Raw genomic sequence first — 13,556 nt, forward strand, 5'->3', positions numbered from 1 at the left:
AAGAAGAGTGAAAAAGAGAGGAGGAGGGAGGAGAGCAAGAGCAGGTCAGGCTCTACAGGAACAACAGCTACAACTCACCGGAAGCATTTCCCAGGGGCTGTACGTCCTGCCCTCCCCGACCGCTGCTGGGCAGCAGCCTTAGAGATCTGAGTGACGACGAGGCTCTCCATGCCGCTGCGGGGGTTGAAGGACTTCTGCTTGACGAAGCCCGGGTCGATGACGAAGACGATGCCGTCGATGGTGAGCGACGTTTCGGCGATGTTGGTCGCAATCACAACCTTGCGCGCACCAGGCGGAGTGTCCTCGAAGATCTTCGCCTGCTCGTGGGAGGGGAGGGTGGAGTAGACGGGGAGGATGATCAGCTCACCCAGCTTCGTACCAAAGCCCTTGGTCCTCTCGTTGAGCAGCTCGACCGTCGCTTCGATCTCCTGCTGCCCCGGCATGAACACAAGGATGTCGCCCTTCCCTTGCGTCACGTGGATCTGCAAGACGGTCACGACCGCGGCCTCCAGGTAGTTCGCCTCCGGCGCTTTCGTGTAGAAGACGTCGACGGGGTAGCGACGACCGGGGATGGTGAAGATGGGAGCGCCGTCGAAGTACTCGTGGAACTTCTGGGCGTCCATGGTAGCGGAGGAGATGAGCAGCTTCAGTTCTCCCAGCTCAGAGTCCCTGTGACGGAAGCGAGCAACGTCCTTCACCAGGCCGAACAGAACATCCGTGTGCAGAGTTCGCTCGTGCGCCTCGTCGACCATGATGACGCTGTAGGAGGCCATGTCTGGCTCCCCAAGGAACTCGCGCAGCATCATCCCGTCGGTCATGTAGATCAACTTGGTCTTCTCCGACGTCGAGTCCTCGAAGCGGATCTTGTACCCCACGTCGTGTCCCAGCTTGCAGTCCATCTCGTCTGCCACCCTCTTGGCGACACTCATGGCCGCCACACGACGAGGCTGCGTGCATGCAATCTTGCTGCCTCCATCGCAGTATCCCGCCTCGATCAGGTACTGCATGATCTGAGTCGTCTTGCCCGACCCCGTCTCCCCCACGATGATCAGAATCTGCTCCCCGTCAGCAGGCCCTGGGCACACCAACTTCACCTCACCTGCTCCTCAGCGATGGCATCCAGCAGCTGCTGCCTGTAGGGATAGATCGGCAACGACATCCTCTCCTCCATCATGCTCCGATGCCTCCGCTCCTTCACGCTCTCCTCGTCGGGCTCCTCCAGGTAGTTCACCTCTGCAGAGGAGATGGCGTCCTTGACAAAGTCGACCTGCAAGCAACAGGTCACGGCACACTGGCTCGTGGAGCCTCCATGGGGCACCTGGTCTTCCAGCACGAAGTCGTACTCCGAGCCCCGCTGGTGCTTCTCAGCCTTGTGCCCTACCCGGATGGAGGCATGCTCGATCTAAGAGACGAGTCAGACTTCGAATCTCACGACTTCTACCTTCAGTCGAGACTGCGCTCAAGATGGGAGGGAGAGGGGCGGCGGGCAGACCTGCAGTCCCTCGTGGACGTCTTGGTCGGTAGGCAAGACGTTGTCTTCGATCTCGTCGTATCGGTTGTCCAAGACCTGTCGGGTCCCGGCAACTCAGCACATAAAGGGCTGACAGGTCAAACTCACCTTGTATCTCCTGCTGCGTGACTCCGGCTTCGTCGTGTCATCGTAAGACTCTGACACACATCAGCGACTTTGAATGGCACAAAGGCAAGAGTTTCTGACCTGGCATCACATAGTTGGGAGTCTTATCGATGGTATCATTCCTGCATGCCGAGGTCAAGAGCAACAAGCACAGCTAGGGGTCAGAGCTGACCTTTGCTTCACAAGGTCCAAAACTCTTTGCTTCACAATGAAGTCTCTCTTCTCCTTTGCCGTCAGTTTGATGCCCTCGAACAGGCTGCACGGGAACTTGTCAATCATCGAGCTTCACAAGAACACAACTCACCGCTTCTCATCCTCAATGCTCTCCACAAGCTCGTCTGCGCATCTCAACGTCACTCCACCAGTGACCCCACGGAGGCTGCTAAACCTATCTTCTTGTTCTCTCGCTTCTCCAGATACGCCTGACGAGAGACTATCCTGCTTTCTTCGAAGATGAAGTTTCGCTCCTCTTCGGTCAGTGTGCGATGCTCCCCCGTCTCCTCGTCTTTGACCATGAAATCGTCCTGGCGGACGCTTCTCAACAAGCCAAGAACGACACATCGACACTGGTTTCTCACCTTCTCAGCCACGAGCTTCTTTGTCTTCTTTTCATCTCGAACTTTCAGCCTGTTGACGAAAGCATCTCTCTCAGCAAGATCGCGGATCCTCTCCAGCTCTTCCATCTCCCATTCCTCCAAGGCTTCATCCTCGTCTTCAATCTAACAATCAACTCTCAGGCGCGTCAGACAAGTAAGAGGCGACAAGAGACCTTGGGCTTCTTCGAGGATGGCTCGTCCTTCTGACCATTGTCATCATCTTCATCCTCATTCCACTTTGTCTTGCGAAGATTTCGCTTCTTCTCTTTCTTCTCGCGTTTCATCTCCTTACTCTCCAGCTTTCGTAGGTTGTCGTTGGCTCGGTTATCAACTTGGATGTCGTCGGCGTCATCATTCAGCAACGTGTACTCATTGTTCTTCTGCAGCATCTCGACCTGGACATCAACGTCACACTATGGCAACGCCGCGAGAACGGCAACAACAAGGACCTGCTTCCTCTGCCTCTCCCTCTCCTCCTGCTTCTGTTTCGCCGCTTTCTCTGCTGCGCGATTGTCCGCCGCCTTCGGCACGCTCTTCATCAGCTGCAACGCAAATCTCCTGCTCTCGTCATTGATGGGGACATCGTTGTCACGAAGTGCCGCCATGAGAGCTGCTTCATCTCTGCTCGTCGTGTCAAATGGCCAACGCAAGAATATGCATGCTCACCTGGATTTCTTCGCCAAGGCGATCACATAGTCGACAAGGTTGCTCTCGGACATACCAATCAGCCCATGGAGCTGATCGCCAACCCACTTCTTGAGATCTGCCATCTTCAAGAGATGAACAGAACAAACTCAAGGAAGCGGTAAGCGCAATGAGGTAAGGGGTAGTTCGTGTTCCGACTGCAAGTCGATCGTCACAAGATCATTAGCACGCAAGAGTCAGCGCCAAGCTGTCTGCTCGTTTCTGGTCTACATCAACCTCGTCCTGGAAGCTCTACAAGCCTTTACATGTCCCTAAGATTTTCTGCCGGATACAAATACACTTTTTATGAAGAGTACCCGCTATTGAGCTCCGTTGATTTGAGTCACTGCTTGAATCCCCCGATCCCAGTCTCTCTTCTGAGCTCATTGGAATCTCTTACTTCTCTCCTCCATTCGCCCACTCACCCGCTCTGCTTCCACCCATCCTATCTCCCCACTCCAATCCCCTCGTCCCTCCTCGTCCCTCCCTTACACTCCTCCCTTCTCCCTCTTCCTCTCTCATCCTCCCTTGCCCTTCTCCTCTCTGGGGTACCATCTACCTCGCTTTCCTCACCGATCCTTCTCTTCTCCATCCTCTTCTCTCCTCTCCCCTCCGCTCTCCCGCCCATCTCCCTGCATGCTTCCTCTCATACTGGCACCTCATCCCCTCGCAGACCTCTCCCTGTGATGAGCCAGTCTGCCTCAGAGGCTGCCGCTCTGAGCCGCCGGGCCGCGCAGCCGCCGGGCGTTCGGAAGTTCCGAGTTCAACCGGGCCGGCGGCTGAGCGGCGTTCAATTCAGTGGACAGGCTTGGGAAATGATTGCAGTGCGGCCGGCGGCCCCAGCCCGCCGCACCGTGACTGGCATCCGACTTGAGTCCGGCGTCACGTACCGAGCCACGGCCCTCCGTCGCTCACACTGCCCGCTCGGAGCGCCGGGCGGCGCCGCCGGCGGTGACCGGCGGGCCGCCGCGTCCGACGGTCCGCCGAGTCACTGGCAAACCTTGACACACCGTGAGTTGGTGACCGCGCCGCCGTTACTAGTTACGGGCGGCTACCGTAGTACTACGGCGTGACCGACTGACTCGGCGGTGACTCATCATGGCATGATGGGGCCGAAAAGGTCACATTCAAGTCGACGTCACCGTTGCACTCAGGCTGGATTATAGCAGGCCATCATCTGGGACTTTAGGAGTCGGACGGACTCATCACTGTGTCTAACTAGTACCGCACATCGCGATCGGGTGTTAGGATCTAATGCCGAACTAATGCCGTACTGATTGTCACGTTGCACTTTCAAATGGTCAAAACTTTTTGTTGACATCATCATGTCCATTACTACCTTAAGTTGCAATCGTTCCGAGTTTATTATCGATAGTCAAATCGGTATTATGACCCATGTCACACAGGAAAATCGCTGCTGTCGATTTTTTCAGTTCCAAACTTAAATATACGCAATCCGGTTGGGTCAAAATCTCACTTCTCTAATACTTACTGTATTGTACGCTTATCCTCTTGCTGTAAAGCCCGTCGAAGGAAAATTACAGCCAACAAATTTCCTCCCTTTCACACTCAAGTGTTCTGTGGTCTGTTCGAAGCGTCCCAAGCACGTAGCTTCTCAAGCGACTCAAGCGACGTCGAAGCTTGCTGTGCTCGCAGCACAGCACTTCTCCTTAGCCCTTGAAGACTGACAAGACCGCCGCTGATGTTTGTTTCTTCCCTCCCTTTGACAAGCTGATTGCCATATTCCGTTGTCATGTCTTTGGCTTCACCAACACCTGCTACTTCCGGTGGCAATGCTCCACTATCCGCATTTGCAATCGCTGGAGCGGAAGCCTTGTCTGCCAAACTCGCACTGGTCATCAACTCTGCGGCGCGTGCAAGACGGTCTCTGCCTTCTGAAAGCATCGGGACATCCTCATTAGGCCTTGGACGCGCACTGCTGTTGACGCTTGCACCGGTTACAAATGCCTTTGCCTTCAAAGGAGCACTAGTAGTGCTGTTTTCGACATCAACACTTGCCATGACCTGCGCTGCCCTTGCCAGCCTTTCATTGTCTGCAGTACTAGCAAAAGCTATCAATTCAGCAGACCTTGCAAGATGTTCGTTGATGTTGCTGCTGGAGGGCACCCATTCTTCCACTGGCCTTGCGAGGATCTCATGTCCCATGTTCGCCATGTTCTGCAGATCAGCTGCTGCCGCTTGAAACCCTCCCTCAACATTCATACTTTGTTGCGAGCCCCCCGCCGTTGTACCCGGATTTTTCTTTGCCTGCTGCGGACGCGGAGGACACTCTTTACACCGAGATTTCTGCCGTAAGTGAACACAAAGGCTAGACCCTCTGCAATCTCTGCACCCTCCTCGCTGCCTCTTGTGGATGCATATACCAACTCCACCACATTCTTTGCAACGAGACTTCTGTCTTCCATGCACACACAATCCTCCGCCCCCGCACTCCCTGCAAGCTGATTTTTGTTTGCCATGCATACACACTCCACCACCTCCACATTCCCTACATCGTGATCGTTGCTTGTCGTGAGGGCATATACTTCCGCCACCACAGACTCTGCATTGAGTTCGTCGTTTGCCGTGCTCGCAGATGCTCCCTCCTCCACATTCAACGCATCTAGACTTCTGTTTATGATGCTGGCAAATGCCTCCGCCCCCACAGGGTTTGCAGCCAGAGCGCTGTATCCCATGCACACAAATGCTGCCCCCACCGCAATCCTTGCATCGTGATCTTCGCCTTCCATGAACGCAGATGCTTCCTCCTCCACACTCCTTGCATTGTGATCTTCTCCTATCATGATGACATCTGCTATTTACGCCGCAGATCTTGCATTGTGACCTGTTTCTGTCATGCTCACAGATGCTGCCTCCTCCACACTCTTTGCATCTAGATCTTTGCTTCCTGTGTATGCATATACTGCCTCCACCACAGTCTCTGCATCCAGATTTCTGTCTACCGTGAATACATAAATCACTTCCCCCACAATCTTTGCATCTGGGTCGTGGCTTGCCATGGGGACACAATTTCTTTTTCTTGCACTCCTTGCATTCAGATTTCTTGGAGCCATGCTCGCATGTGCCCCCCCCGCACTCCTTACATCGAGATTTTGGTTTGCCGTGTTCACACTTGGGATGTTTGCTTTGCTTCTCCTCACCCGCACTAGAGCCCTCAAGTTTGCGCTTGCCTCCCACTGCTGTCTCATCCGCATTCGTATCGGCTGTTGGCTTATCAGTGCTATCAGTTTCGGCCTTGCCTGAGCCGTCTGGAGCATCTGGCTTGTCTGCTACTGCCACTGCAGCTTTGCTTTTATCTTTTGGAGGCCTGCCCCTACCCCTGCCTGCTGGCTTGCTCGGGTCTTTGGGAGGCCTGCCCCTACCCCTCCCTTTGGCAGGAGGAGCATCTTTGCCGTCTGCCCCTTCTTCCAGGCTTTGTGTCACCGGTTGAGCAGCAGAACTTCCTTCCACTGGTGGATCTTTTTTCTCCGCCACCAGCTCATCTCCCTTGCCCTCTGAAGTTGACTTGTCTGCATTATCCGATGCTGCCGTCTTGTCTGTCTTATCTGATGCAACTGGCTGTTCAGCCCTGTCCTCTGTCATAGCGTTATTCCCCTTATCCTCTGCCATTGGCTGACTTCCTGCTTGCCATGTCTCAGCTGGCATGGTGGGGGGTTCTTTTGCTAGCTGGGTGGGCGTCTGCCCTGCCTGCACTTCAGTATCTACGTGCATAGCTGTCTGCTGTTCCATCTCCTTCACACGCTCTTGAGGCTGCGATGTCTTCTGCTCCGCCATGTTCACATCGTCATCTTGTCTCACGTCATTGCTATCACTGCCGCTCTCTGTATCGTCCGCTGCCATTGCCGCTTCGACCGCGAGGCTCGTGCCCCTCATCCTTCCTGCACCCACCCCTACCCCCACCCCCACCTCTCACACCCTACCCCCTGATGTAATTGCACCCTCATACCACTACCCTCCTTATGACCTCCAGCACCCTATTTTCACCCCTGCGGAGCTAGTCGTACCCTTCATTAAACATCATTTCACCCGGTACCATGATGGCCCTGATGCGAATCCTGTAGGAAACATTTGCCTACCCCTGGTGTTGATTTTACTACCCCTCCTTGTATAACCCCTACCCGGAATTCCTAACGCTCAAACGTTCCACAAGAGCTTCCACAGAACGTTTGACCCTACCCTTGGTTCGACCCTATTCTCAGAGGAGGACTACCGGTATTAAAGTACCCCCACCCTCTCCAGAACCCACCCCTCACCCCCCACCCCCTTTTACTATATCTCCGTGAATGCAGGGGCGATTTGAACTGCTGTACCAATTTATGTTTATGGACTAAAAAATATGTAAACTTGAATTTATTTTTGAAAACTTTTTTTTTGATGCCGCAAGTTGACTGCAATAGGAAACTACTTGATGAGAAGTTCTGCCCTACTATCTTACTTAGGTAAGTCCTGATGCGGGTGTCTTCGACATACATCTCGATTGAGAATAAAAAAAAAGGGACTCGTCGCTGGCGCTGCGGCCATTATTAATTAAACTTGGCAGGAGAAAGAGGCCGCCTGTCTCTGATAAAGTGGGTCCCATGATGTCGCCGATAGCCGTCAACTGAGAGAGGGGAACAGCTTGCAAAACTGATCAGAGTCGGACTCGGAGATGAGATCTATCAGGTCGATGATATGGAGGGGGAGGAAGGGATCATTCCTGCTTCGTGTGCTCCTTGCTCTCGTGCTCTTTTCTGCACTCCTCCAAGCCTTCTTCATCTCGAACCTTGGTCAAGCCGGTGGATCTGAGGCTTCTCGCCGTCGTGCCAGCGAAGGTTGCAGTCTGAACGGGTATGTACACAGGTGTACCCGTCTGTCTGACATCCTCGAGGGGTTCGACCGAGTCAAGTCGTACTTCTCCGAGTGGGTCGCAGGCTCGAGCCCGAGGTTGGACTGTTTGACTGACAGAGAATCACGGGGAGTTTGCAAGAAGGGAGAGTTTCTATGCCTGGACCCCGGCGCGCGTTTGCTGGATCAGAAGGTCTTGGACGAGAACAATGTGACGAGGAACTATTGCTTCCTCGAACGAATGTGGTCTTTATGTCAGCCGTCCAATTACGCGTCGAGCCGGCCTGACGATTGTTTGGACAGCGTCACATCGTATGGAGTTTGTGGAAAGGGAGAAAACCTCTGCGGGTGGGGGCAGCTCAACAAATTTTCTCCCTCGCTTCGAGCGAGGTTGCAGGTGCCCAAGGTGAAATCCAGGTGTATTGCTCAGGCTCTCCCTACAGGAGATGTCCATGTGGTCATTGCCATGAGAGATGCCTCGCCGACCATGAAGGTCGTCGAGGACATCGCCCTCATGGGGCTCACGAACAGCATCGTCTTCCTCTACAGGAGAGCGGACAGCGGACTCAACGTCGCCGGGACGGTATCATCCGCTCCGATCGCAGGCTTTCCTTGCGGGCTGACAGTCGTCGAGAAGTTGTTAGTTCCTAACAGAGGCAACGAAGCTGCTGCCTATCTCGCACACATTGCGGAGTATTACGACAATCTCCCTTCCTTCCTCGTCTTCATGCACGACCACGGCATTCGTAGTTGGCACAGTGAGCTCAGGCCGATGTTCAAGAGGACTCGGGCTTTCTATCTCCTGATGGCCTCGAAACTCCAAGGAGCGGATGGGAAACCTGTCTATCCTGAGCTGTCACAGTTCCCTTCCTACCCGTACGTGCGGCGATTCACAGAGAACGTCGTCACTTTGAACAGTTGCTACTGCAGCAGGTTGAAGGAGCCTCTCTGCTGGGATAAGTACACTATGAACGCCTATGAAAGGGACACCAATCGAACGGTTCATGATCCTAAAAGCGAAGAGCTGCATCACAGGTGCAAACGGGTGGTACAGTCCTTGAGGATCCAGAAGTCAAACCTCTCCCACTCAAACCTCTCCCAGTCTGAGGGCCCGGGCCCGGGACTCGAAGGTCGGCGACTCTTGTGGCAAGAGCCCCCCGAGGCCATTCAGCAATCCGACAAGATTTTCCGGAGGATTCTTGACAGGCGGGGGCAACCAAAGAGGATGCCAGACGGCGCTCAGGATGTGCCGTTCTGGTCCTGTTGCGCCATGTTCATCACGCAGGCAAGGCAAGTGCGAAGGCAGCCGAGGCAGTACTACCTGGAAAGCCTTGACGCGCTCTTGTCGACCAACCAACTTTCACACTTCACGGGGAGGTGGTTCGAGTTCAACTGGTATGAACTCCTTTTTGACCCTGCAGGCGGCTCAGACCCGTTGCGACCGAGACTGTACCTGGAGATCGACGACGTCTATGCGGAAATCTATGATGAAAAGAACCCGCTGGAGGATTTACAGCAGTTTCTTGACGCCTGATGCTTTCGTGGTCGCACCCTCCTGGCAAGACGTTGAAGTGAGTGGCTCCCTGTCAAAATCATCCCTGCCAGGCTCGACGCAAATGCCATTATTGCCTCTTTGCCGGCGGTCATGGCGGCTTGTAAGTTCACAGCCTGTCAACTTCACGTGGACCGTGCCCGGCGCAGTGCGCGGCGAACTGGTGGACATGGGAGCTCGGCGGGGGCGGACCCATCATGTCCGAGGCAAGGTGGGCCGATCAGCCGGGCTGTGAATGACGATCAGCCGTTGAGCCCTAGCCTGTACAAAGTGCACAGTTCAAGAATACAAGCAAATCCTCCCGTACTTGCGTACCCCCCCGACGAGCGGAAGCAAACAGCCACTTCAATGCGGTGGCACCCACCGGTTGAACCGTGGGAATCCATGTCAGAGGCACAAGAACAGACTCTCCTGCTTGTCCTCGTTCTGACTTGACTTCACTTTTGGAGAAACTTGCGGAAGTAAGTTTAAGATGATCCCGGGAGACAGGCCCGGCCGGTTGAACCGTGACCGACGGTACCCCCCGGTGACCCGTCGGTGAAGAGTCCAAGGCTGGAACATGCCTGGGCCTGGTCACCTACCAGGCTAAAGCAACCTAGACCACCCTCCAGCATTTGATTTGCCACGGCCCAAGTTTCGACCGGCGGCACCCTTCGGCCCGGAATCATTGAATGAGTGCCGTCGGTCGAAACTATCAGAACTTCGCCGGAGGCCGCCCGGCCCACTCACCGTCGTGCTGACTCTGCCGGTGTGTTTCGACTCCTCGGGCCGAGTGACCACTGTGCGGCCTTTGCCACGGTGCACTCACGCCACCGCCGCCGGGGGCGTACGGTCACGCACAGGCTGCCGCGGCCGCCGCAGTGCGGAGTCCGACCGGGCCGGGGCCCGGCGGCCGTCCGTCCCGGCAACACTGCCCCGTGACGGCGGTGAGCAGTGGCACATGCAGTCACGAACGCATCCCCACGGGCCCACTCCCGGCCCGCCGGGCTTGAGAAACCGTGAACCGTACTACCGTACGGCCCGGTACTTCAAGACTAGTTCAGTTAGTACCACGGTAAACTTCGTACGGTGCCCCGACTCCGAGTGTCTGCACCTTCGGGCTGCCAGCAGTGACAGCCTCGCCGTCCGACCGTGCGGCAGCCGCATCCCGGGGCCCCGTCACGGTAACTCAGTAAGTTACTCGGCGGATCGGACGGTCGCCGCTGGGGGCTCAGTGGGGGTCCGGCCCGCCGGGATGCGATGACTCGGGCTCTGAGGCAGACTATCAACTGCAGGCGTTTCCAGTAGTCAACCGCCAGCAGCAGCTCAGGGCCTATGGGGGGGGAGAGAGAGAGAGAAAGAGAGAGGACAGGAAAGGACAGGACAGGACAGGACAGGACAGGACAGGACAGGACAGGAGAGCAGCAGCAGCAGCAGCAGCAGCAGCAGCAGCAGCAGCAGCAGCAGCAGCAGCAGCAGCAGCAGCAGCAGCAGCAGCAGCAGCAGCAGCAGCAGCAGCAGCATCAGCAGCAGCAGCAGCAGCAGCAGCAGCAGAGGTGAACGAGAGGAGACGAGAGTGATAATGATCAGTGATGGAGACGAGAGGATGATGAAGAAGAAGGGGAGGACGGAGGAGGAGAAGGAAGAGGAACTTGAAGAGGAGGAAGAAAAAGAAGAGAGAAGCCGAGAGAGTCACGAACAGATCATGAGGAGGAGAGAGAGCAGGAGCAGGAGGGGAAAGAGAAACAAGAAGTCAGGAAGTGAAGTGAAGTGAAATAGGCAGCAGAGAGAGTAGAGAAGAGAACGGGGAGTGAAGATAGGGAAAGCGAGAGAAATGGGAGAGGGGAGAGGGGAGAGGGGAGAGGGGAGAGGTGTGTCAATACATTCCGGTCACCAAGGAGCACATAACAGCTCGGTTGTCTTCCCTAGAGTGACTTTTACCAGCAGAGTAGTCGATGGTCTGAAGAGGATCAGGTGAATCTGTGACGAAAAGCAGCACGAGGAGATCGAGGGAGGAGCGAGTAAGAGCAGGAGGGGAGCGGGTCAAGGAGTCAAGCTTCATCGTCAAGGTCTCTCCTCGACATCGTCGTCAGCCTCCCAGCCTTGTGCTCGTCTCCTCCGCGTCGGGATGGAGAATGCGGGAGATGAAGTCAGGGGGTCAGGGGTCAGGGGCATGAGGCCGCCAAAGTCACTTCCGGTCAGCTCGAGATCCTCGAGCCGAGCAGGCAGCCGGGCAGAGGGTGAAGAGGGGAGGAGGGTTTTAGGAGGAGAGGAAGGAAGAGACAGGCGGACGAGGACGGTAGCGGAGGCGACGAGAGTGCTGCCCTCACGATCGATGAGCCGCACGACACTCAGCGAGGGCAGGGGAGGCTCTGTGTCAAGGGGGGGGAGCAGAGGGAGCGAGAGAGGAGGGGAGAGCGCGAGGGGAGGGGAGGCAGCGATGAAGCAGGAAGGGAAGCATCAGCCTTCACTGGGAACTGAGACGAGGCGCAAAAAACGAACTCAGCTCGAGCTGGAGGAGCTGAAGCAGAAGCTGCATGACGACGAGGGGAGACCGTTCAGCCGGCTGCAGAAGCACCTGCTGGACAAGCAGGAGGAGGACGAGAAGCTGTCGCTGCAGCAGGCTCTTCTTGACGCCACTGGGATGTCGCTGTCGGAAGGGGCGATGGAGGAGCTGGGGAGGCTGAGCGGAACTTATCGAGACTATTCGAAGATCCTCAACAGCCTGTGGGATGAAAGAATGTTACATAGACAGACTGAGGTGGAGGAGAAGCGCAAGGGCCCCTCCCACGCTCCCCGCTACCTCTTCTTCTACAACCGACCTGCGGGCTTCTACAACGACAACATCGAGCCCTCCCCTCACTTCTACGGGGTGAAGAAGAGCAGCTCGAGTGTGCGGTACAACCTCTTCACCAACGAGAGGACGGACATGCTGGCCAAGACCCTCCCTCGCTCCTTCGTCGACCGCCTCGATGCCGAGATGAAGATTGTTCCTGCCAATCACCCCGTGACCAAACGACCTCTCGACCCCTGGCTGTGCCATCTCTCCATAGGGCAGGTATGACCCCTCCTCCCTCCCATCTAGAGCTGACTATGCCTCTCCTCCTTCCTCTCCTTCTTCTCTCACTCCCCCCTCGTCCTCGTCCTCGTCCTCGTCCTCGTCCTCGTCCTCCTTCTCCTTCTCGCTCGGCAGGGCAAGAAGTGCATGAATGTCGTCGAGCCGCTCGGGTCGCACCATGGAGTTCACAGGCGCCGCGAGGGCGAGGGAGCTCTCCCCACCATCTCCGTCTGCTTCTCGCGGTTTCACAAGGGATACTGGCCGGGAGCAGAGAAGTTGAACATGATCGTGTAGGAGAGGAGAGGAGAGGAGAGGAGAGGAGAGGAGAGGAGAGGAGAGGAGAGGAGAGGAGAGGAGAGGAGAGGAGAGCAGAGCAGAGCAGAGCAGAGCAGAGCAGAGGAGGGGAGGGGAGGGGAGGGGAGAGGGGAGGAACGAGGGAATTGGATAGAATAGGACAAGTGTGAAGAGTGATAACAAAACAAGGTTATGAGCCGCTATCTCACAGACGAGACGAGATGTCTTTGTTCTCAAGAGAGAATGGTCTCCAGCTCCTCCCACTCAGCATACAACTTGTCTAGATCGCCCTGGAGCGACTGCAGCAGCAGCAGCAGCAGCAGCAGTAGTCAGTCAGAAACAAGCAGCAGAAGCAAACGCAGGAGTTACATCTCGTTTGCTCTGGAGCTCGTAAAGAGCCTCCACGTTGCTCCCCTTCGCCACCATGTCTGCGTCGATCTGAGCGATCTGATGGCTCTTGTTAGATGGGCAGCAGCAGCAGCAGCAGCAGCAGCAGCAGCAGCAGCAGCAGCAGCAGCAGCAGCAGCAGCAGCAGCAGCAGCAGCAGCAGCAGCAGCAGCAGCAGCAGCAGCAGCAGCAGCAGCAGCAGCAGCAGCAGCAGCAGCAGCAGCAGCAGCAGCAGCAGCAGCAGCAGCAGCAGCAGCAGCAGCAGCAGCAGCAGCAGCAGCAGCAGCAGCAGCAGCAGCAGCAGCAGCAGCAGCTCCGTCACCTTCTGCTCCAGCTTCCCCACTTCCTTCTCTATCTTCTCGATCCTCTTCGGCGCGTTTCCTCTCTTCTTGTTTGCCTGCACAAGACTCAGTCAGACTCCTCCCTGGTCCCTGGTCCCTCCTCTCCTTTCCTTCATCTCTCCCTCTCCTGCGCTCCCCGCCTTCTTGTCCCCTCTTTCCGCTACATCACCTCATACGCTGCTCG

General features: G+C 56.1%; 6 protein-coding genes across 6 annotated transcripts in view; 3 read left to right on the forward strand and 3 right to left on the reverse strand.

The window, feature by feature from the left end:
• GUITHDRAFT_158568 (hypothetical protein) overlaps nucleotides 1-150 on the forward strand; it is a gene marked incomplete at both ends in the record, with an annotated part of 5,141 nt that extends 4,991 nt beyond the window's left edge. The window contains one exon of the mRNA XM_005824628.1: nucleotides 85-150. Coding sequence (XP_005824685.1) covers nucleotides 85-150 — 66 coding nt within the window. The remainder of the gene's footprint in view (nucleotides 1-84) is intronic.
• On the reverse strand, nucleotides 75-3,002 carry GUITHDRAFT_144829 (hypothetical protein; the record flags this gene model as incomplete). The annotated part of the gene is made up of 13 exons (XM_005824629.1): nucleotides 75-1,055; nucleotides 1,100-1,267; nucleotides 1,319-1,402; nucleotides 1,493-1,567; nucleotides 1,619-1,668; nucleotides 1,718-1,758; nucleotides 1,809-1,892; nucleotides 1,941-1,974; nucleotides 2,025-2,160; nucleotides 2,215-2,355; nucleotides 2,406-2,627; nucleotides 2,682-2,853; nucleotides 2,899-3,002. The coding sequence occupies 13 exons, from the start codon at nucleotides 3,000-3,002 to the stop codon at nucleotides 75-77; spliced, it is 2,292 nt and encodes a 763-aa protein (XP_005824686.1).
• Nucleotides 3,003-5,247: 2,245 nt separating this feature from the next.
• GUITHDRAFT_45952 (hypothetical protein) lies at nucleotides 5,248-6,048 on the reverse strand (the record flags this gene model as incomplete). The annotated part of the gene is made up of 1 exon (XM_005824630.1): nucleotides 5,248-6,048. A coding segment is annotated over one exon (801 nt), but the record flags the coding sequence as incomplete, so codon positions are not given.
• Nucleotides 6,049-7,603: 1,555 nt separating this feature from the next.
• On the forward strand, nucleotides 7,604-9,295 carry GUITHDRAFT_144831 (hypothetical protein; the record flags this gene model as incomplete). The annotated part of the gene is made up of 1 exon (XM_005824631.1): nucleotides 7,604-9,295. One exon carries the CDS (start codon nucleotides 7,604-7,606, stop codon nucleotides 9,293-9,295), a length of 1,692 nt encoding a protein of 563 aa, XP_005824688.1.
• Nucleotides 9,296-11,732: 2,437 nt separating this feature from the next.
• GUITHDRAFT_116185 (hypothetical protein) lies at nucleotides 11,733-12,644 on the forward strand (the record flags this gene model as incomplete). The annotated part of the gene is made up of 2 exons (XM_005824632.1): nucleotides 11,733-12,350; nucleotides 12,486-12,644. The coding sequence occupies 2 exons, from the start codon at nucleotides 11,733-11,735 to the stop codon at nucleotides 12,642-12,644; spliced, it is 777 nt and encodes a 258-aa protein (XP_005824689.1).
• Nucleotides 12,645-12,877: 233 nt separating this feature from the next.
• The window catches only part of GUITHDRAFT_116186 (hypothetical protein), a gene marked incomplete at both ends in the record, with an annotated part of 2,954 nt that continues 2,275 nt past the window's right edge, over nucleotides 12,878-13,556 (reverse strand). The window contains 3 exons of the mRNA XM_005824633.1: nucleotides 12,878-12,943; nucleotides 13,014-13,091; nucleotides 13,354-13,428. Coding sequence (XP_005824690.1) covers nucleotides 12,878-12,943; nucleotides 13,014-13,091; nucleotides 13,354-13,428 — 219 coding nt within the window. The remainder of the gene's footprint in view (nucleotides 12,944-13,013; nucleotides 13,092-13,353; nucleotides 13,429-13,556) is intronic.

This window comes from Guillardia theta (assembly GCF_000315625.1).
Source record: "Guillardia theta CCMP2712 unplaced genomic scaffold GUITHscaffold_92, whole genome shotgun sequence".
Classification (NCBI taxonomy): domain Eukaryota; class Cryptophyceae; order Pyrenomonadales; family Geminigeraceae; genus Guillardia; species Guillardia theta.